This window comes from Trichechus manatus, unplaced genomic scaffold (genome assembly GCF_000243295.1).
Source record: "Trichechus manatus latirostris isolate Lorelei unplaced genomic scaffold, TriManLat1.0 scaffold00040, whole genome shotgun sequence".
Classification (NCBI taxonomy): Eukaryota; Metazoa; Chordata; class Mammalia; order Sirenia; family Trichechidae; genus Trichechus; species Trichechus manatus.
In genome coordinates, this window is record NW_004443976.1 from 14,764,924 (window position 1) to 14,771,377 (window position 6,454).

Sequence of the window (6,454 nt, forward strand, 5' to 3'; positions counted from 1 at the left end):
CGTTGCCGGCATGGGGGAGGCAGCAGCGACTGCACTGAGACCCCTGTGTCTCACCCGTCGCAGCCCAGGGGGCCCCCTAAGGCCGGGCAGGGTCCCCACTCTGGTCGGACACTGCTGGACAGACACGGGAGGGAAAAAGCAGGAAAACGCCTGTGTCGGTGAGAAGGCAGCCCCCTCCCGTTCCTGCAGGCGGCCTGGTGGGCCTCTCTGCTGTAAGCACAGCACGCCCCTCAGGGCACCGACTCGAACTTGGGGGCCCCACGCGCCCAGCTGAGCGCCAGCAGGGGCCGCTCGTGGTCCTTGTCGGACTCTGGCTGGCTCTGAGCCCGTTCTGGCTTGGGGTTGGTGGCAGGCGGGCCTGGCTGCTGCACCGACATGGTCCTGCGCAGGTGGTTGCGCTTCCGCAGGAACTCGGGCTGCGCGTGGAGCCCGAAGCTGCCCTTGCGCAGGATCATGCGCGAGTTATTCTTCTTGGGGCGCGAGCGGTGGCTGGCCTCCAGCGCGGCCAGGTGCGCGGCGTAGCCCTCGCTCAGGAACTGCGGAGGGGACAAGCGTTAGGCCAGCAGGTGGCGCAGGCCCCCGGTCCTGCCCACCCAACATCTCCTGTCCCTAGAACCTCCCACCATGCTCCAGCTCCCGAGACGAGGGGAGCTGATTATTGTCCAGGGCTCCCCCTCGCTTTGACAACACACCACCTCTATCTGTACCCGGGGATCACACCAGAGTCCTCTTTAGATTCCTGATTGGAGGAGGGGAGTTTAATTGCTCCCCGTCTTTGTCATGCTCACTAGAATCCCAAAATGTAAAGCCAAAAGAAAACAAAAGAACAAAAAATGCCATTATCCAGTTCTCTACCCCATAGAACTCATTTTTTCTGGCCCCCAGAACTGCCCTTCTTGCCAATTCCTCCCATGTGTCCTTATAACCTTGCTACTCAAAGTGTGGACCACGGCCCAGCGGCAGCAGAGATTTTCTCCTGTCTCCCACACTAGACTGACTGATGTTACATCTAACTCCACTAGGAATCCTCCCCTGCACCCAACACAGGGCCTGGCCCAGGGAAGGTGCCCAGTAGTGTTTGTTGGATGAAAGAATGAATGAATAAGTGAAGGAATGAACAAATAAATGATTGCATGAACAAGCAAACGAATGAATAGCCTACTTCCCCCATTCCCCGGCCCGTGCCCCTCCAGTCCCCAGCCCAGCCTTCACCCACCTGGCACTGGTTTTGGTACTTCTTGGTGGGCCGGCCCACAATGAAGATCTGGGAGGGTGGCAGGCCCAGCACGCTGTAGACAGAGATGTCCTTCGTAGAGCCGTAGGCTGCACTGATCTTGATGAAGCACTGAAAGGCAGGCAGCCTGTGGCAGGAGGTGCAGGCCCAGCTGGCCTCCCCCAGGCTTTCTAGACCACCCCTGAGGCCCCGCTTGGGGACCCTTTATCTGCACTCTGTTACCCGCCAAGTCACAGGTGCACCCTGTATCACTCCGCGATGGCTCCCTCTCTGCCCCACCCCACACTCAGGCCTGACATGGTCTGCCTGTGACAATCATGACCACAGCCACTCGCCAGCCCCACCTGGGCAGCAAGATCCCAGAGGTTATATAGTGACCTGGCAAAGTGTTCCTTTTTGGACAAAGAAATCGAGTCCCAGGTGCACTCAGCTCGTGTATCATAGGGCTGGGCCACCCACATCCACCAGCCTGGGCTTCCCATCCTCCTCGGAAGTCTGTTCCAGTACTGAGAACCACCAAGATCCCCTTGTTCTGGTGTCACATCCAGATCCTCCCGATCCCACTGGGATGAAGCCCCCGCCTCCTTCAGGTGCCCACGGCCCAGCTGCTCCTCACCTTGTGCCTCCTCATTGGTGCCGTCACCCTCCCCACAAATTCACTGGAGGCCGTTGGTCCTGGGTCCTAGTTGTCCTTCCTTCTAAGCCCCACCACCACCTGGGATGACCCACTGTCCACATGGACAGCCCACCTACCACCTTTTCTCTTGGATCCTTGCCTTCTTTGGCATCAGTGGCTGCCACCTCCAGGAGGGAACCCACACTGTCCCCCTCTGAACCCCGAGCCTCCACATACCCAGTCTGACCACCCCTCTTGCTGTCCACATCTCTGGCCACCCCTTCCCCCCTACAGCTGCTCCTCAGTCTCCCAGAGACCTGCATTTTCTTTGGCATCTGGAGCGTGTCTTCACCCCAAATCCTGCCATCATCCCACATGACACCAACCACCCAGATGACCTCCACCACTCCCCAACTTCTCACCTCCTCAACATGCTCCAGCCCCCGTTCTTTGCCCCCTTCCTCACCCTCCCTGGGTTCCCTAGGGCACTGCTGTGTTCTCTGGTCTCCACCGTGATTCCTCGGCCCCATCACCCTCCCCCCACTCCCTCCTGGCCAAATGTCCAGCCTGGAATTTTTCCATCATTCACCTTCTCATTTCTATACCCTGGCCATTAAGAGCCGCTGGAGAAACTCCCAGAGCCAAGCCGCTCTTGCCCTACATGTTCTTTCCGTCCCCCAAAAAATGTTTGCTGATATTTTACCTCCCTCCCTAAGACCTTAGTCCTGCAGGTGACGTTGCCTTTGATGTCAAACCACTGAGCAGGCCTCCTATGTCCTTCCTCAACCCCTGCCCCTCACCTCATCGGCTGGTGTGTTCCCAGTCAGCTTTAGCCTCAGAGGAAGCAGCAGCCCCTTCGTCCCTTCCTGCCTCCTCATTTGCCCCAGCTCACTCTGCATGTCATTCCTCCTTCTCCAGTGAGTCTGCCTCCCACCCTCAGGACCCTCCAAGCTGAGCCCCCTTGGCCCTCTGGGGTGTCCCTTCCTCACCGAGAGCATCAGTGGCCCGTCTTCATCCAGTAACAGTCTCACTGACCCACACCTCTTCTCACAGACACTCTCTCCTTCTTGAGACTCTCTCCTCCCCCGATATCTGGGCAGCTTCTCTCTCCTGGGCCTCTGCCCCCTTGGGCCTCCTCCTGGCTCCTCTGCTGGCTCCTCTTCCTGCTCTCAGGGGCCCAGTTCAGCCTCCTCTCACTCCTCACCTTCCCCAGGAGATACCTCCTCTGCCATGGCTTTATGCTAGTGTCTCCCAATCTCCACCATGCCCCTGGACCACGTGCTGGGGCTTACATGGCTCATGTCCCATGGCCACAGCAGCCTGGACCTGTCCACAACTGATTTCAGCTTCCTTCAGCCTGGTCCTCCTCCTCTCTCCCGATCTCATCCCGCTGATTCATTCACTGATTCATTCACTCATTCTTCTTGTTGTTAGTTGCTCTAGAGTCAATTCAAACTCATGGTGAACCCATGTATTACAGAGTAGAACTGTCCCATAGGGTTTTCTTGGCTGTAATCTTTAAGGAAGTAGATCTCCAGGCCTTTCTTCCATGGTACCAATGGGTGCATTCAAACCACCAACCTTTAGGTCAGCAATCAATTTCAAACTGCTTGCGCCACCGAGGGACCTTTTGTTCACTCTACTAATGTTTATTGAGTGCCTATTGTGTACCGTCACTGCCCCAAATGCCAGAGATACACTGATGAACAAAACAAACACAATCTGCCCAAGGAGACCACGGTCAGGTGAGTGGCTCTTCAGTTCTCCTCATCATCCAAGATGGACACCGGAGAGCTCCTCACTCCCTACATCTGGCCATCACTAAGTCCTGGCAACTCTACCTCCTCATTATGTCTCCATCGCCATTGCCACCACCTGGATTCGGGTCTTCCTGCCTCTTGCCTGGGCAACAACAGCCTCTTCACTGACCTCCCTGCCTCTTATTTCTCCCGCCAATCTGTTCTCCACACAGCCACCAGCAGGATCTTTCTATGACCCAAATTAGACACTGCCATTCCCCTGCTTCAAGCTCTTCCATGGCAACCCATTGCCCTGGGCCTGGTTGCCAAGGTTTCAAGGCCTGCCAGGCTCAGGCCCCTGATGATGTCTGGGGCTTCAGCTCCCACTTCTCCTGGGTTTGACCCTGCACTTGCCCCTCATCCTGGAAGCCTGAAGCTCTGAGAAGGTCCCAGGCTCTTTCCTGCCTCTGTGCCTTTTACACATGCTGTTCCTTTGTCCACATGACAAACTCACACATGTGCTTCAAGACTCAGCTAAAAAGTTACTACCTCCTGGAAGCTTTCCCTGGCCTTCCTAGGCAAAGCTCAATCCTTTCTCCTCCGTTCATCAGTGGGGTCTTTTTCAGTTATAGTAAAGATCACACACCAGTAAATGATCAATTTACATGTCCTTCAAGATCAGGGATCGGCAAACTTTTTCTGTGAAGAGCCAAATAGTAAACCCTTCAGACTTCGCACTCGACTGCAACCACTCAACCCTTCCATTGCAGTTGTAAATGCAGCCACAGACAACACATGGCTTGGCCCCAGTAAAACATTACTTATGGATGCTGCCATTGGAATTTCAAATAATTTTCACATGTCATGAAATATCATCCTTCTTTGGATTTTCTTTCCTCCAACCATTTAAAAGAGTAAAAGTAAGTCTTAACTCACATGTCATATAAAAACAGGCTATGGGCTGGATTTCACTCACAGGCCAGTGTTTGTCAACCCTTGCTCTAGACCAGGGGTTCTCACAATTTTGTGTGCATCAGAATCCCCTGGAGGGCTGATTAAAACAGTGTACTGGGTCTCCGCTTCAGAGTTTCTGAGTCAATAAGTCTGGGGTGGGGCCAGAGAATTTGCATTTCTAACAAATTCCCAGGTGAAGCGGATGCCGCTGGTCCCAGGACCTCGCTGTGAGACCACTGTCTTAAGTCCTAAGCTTTGGAGAGCACGTTCTGCGTATTGTTTGTCTTTGTGCAGCCCTATCACCACGCACAGGGTAAGGAACACAATGCTGTTTTGTTGTTAGCTGCCAGCAAGTCAGCACCCAACTCACAAAACGCTGCCGGGTCCTGTGCCATCCCCATGATAAGCTGCGGATCAAACCATTATGATCCATAGGGTTTTCACTGGCTGATTTTCAGAAGTAGCTTGCCAGACCTTTCTTCCTACTCTGTCTTAGGCTGGAAGCTCCGCTGAAGCCTGTTCAGCATAGCAGCAACACACAAGCCTCCAATGACAGGGGTGGTGGCTGCACAGGAGGTGCACTGGCCGGAAAACAAATCCGGGTCTCCTGCATGGAAAGCGAGAATTCTACCATTGAACCACCACTGCCCTCTGGGAACACAATAGGCACTTAATAAATGTCTTTTGAATGAGTTACCCGATGTAGTCTAGAGTTTAGGCTTTAGAATCAGGAGAAAAAGGATGAAAGCTGATGCTGAGATACTGGGCAAGTCACTGTACCTTCGTAGGATCATCTGTCAATAGGGACAAAAATGCCCACCTTGCAACCAACCAACCAGTCCCCATGGAGTCATCGCCAACTCATGGCGATTCCATGTGTGTCAGAGCATAACGGTGCTCCGTAGAGTTTTCAATGACTAATTTTTTTTGAAAGTAGATTGCCAGGCCTTTCTTCTGCGGTGCCTCTGGGTGGACTCGAACAGCCAACCTCTTGGTCAGCAGCTGGGATGCCACCTACCTCCAAGGGCTGTTAAAAGGACAGCACGAGATCCATGTGAATGAGCTGTCCCCAGGCACAGCCTGAGGCTGCAGGATAAACACAGGAAGCCCACGGGGTTAAGGGAGGAGGAAGGACTGTGGGGGCCTTGCGTTCTCACACGTGGGGGCTCTCCTCTAGCTCAGGAAGGTCAGGCTGTGAAGGCCCGCATTTTGGGTGTGGCCGAGGCCCTGCCCCACCCGGCACTCACCTCCCGCATAAGGTTGCGGAGGAAGATGGCCTTCTGCCTTAGAGGGTCGTGAACCAGCCCATCGGAGAAGAAGATCATGCCCTGGGGGAAGTTGTGCTGGGACAGCCACGACACCACCCGCTGCTTCTGCATGTCCGGCCGCCCGGTGATGTAGAGGATCATGTAGCCCAGGTCCTGCCAGTGCCTGAGACAGCATTGTAGGGTCCAGCCCTGCCCGTGCCAGCCCCCATCCGATGCCCCACAGCCTGCCCTGCCTGCGGCCCTCCTGAGAAGCCAGGAGGGCTATTCCACGGAGCGCTAGGGAGGACAAGGGGGACCCCTACATCCACACTCCTGGCTCAGCATACCCACAACAAACTACCCTCCCCCTCTCCTGCCCCTCTGCTCCTGAGCCCTTCTCCGTGATGGCCCTACCAGGTGGAAGCTGCAAGGCTTCTTATGATCCAGCCTGGGAGCCACACAGTGTCCTTTCCACTGCATTCTATCGGTCACAAATGAAAAGGTGAAGGGACCACATAAACGCATGAATACTGGAACCCCAGGCTCACTGTGGGGGAGGGGGGACCCTATTTGGAGACTGGCTAACACACAGTGCTAACTGAGAGATGGGAGCCAGAGCAGAGAGCTATTAATTTTGATTGGGGGAAGCAGAGTGGGCTTCCTG

The 6,454-nt window shown here is 55.0% G+C and overlaps 1 protein-coding gene across 1 annotated transcript in view; it reads right to left on the bottom strand.

The window, feature by feature from the left end:
• Positions 1–230: 230 nt before the first annotated feature.
• Positions 231–6,454, bottom strand: part of PITPNM3 (PITPNM family member 3) — a 112,579-nt gene continuing 106,355 nt past the window's right edge. The window contains exons 17-19 of the mRNA XM_023730997.1: positions 5,791–5,974; positions 1,217–1,345; positions 231–536 (exon numbers count right to left, since the gene is read on the bottom strand). Of these exons, the coding sequence (XP_023586765.1) occupies positions 231–536; positions 1,217–1,345; positions 5,791–5,974 (619 nt within the window). The remainder of the gene's footprint in view (positions 537–1,216; positions 1,346–5,790; positions 5,975–6,454) is intronic.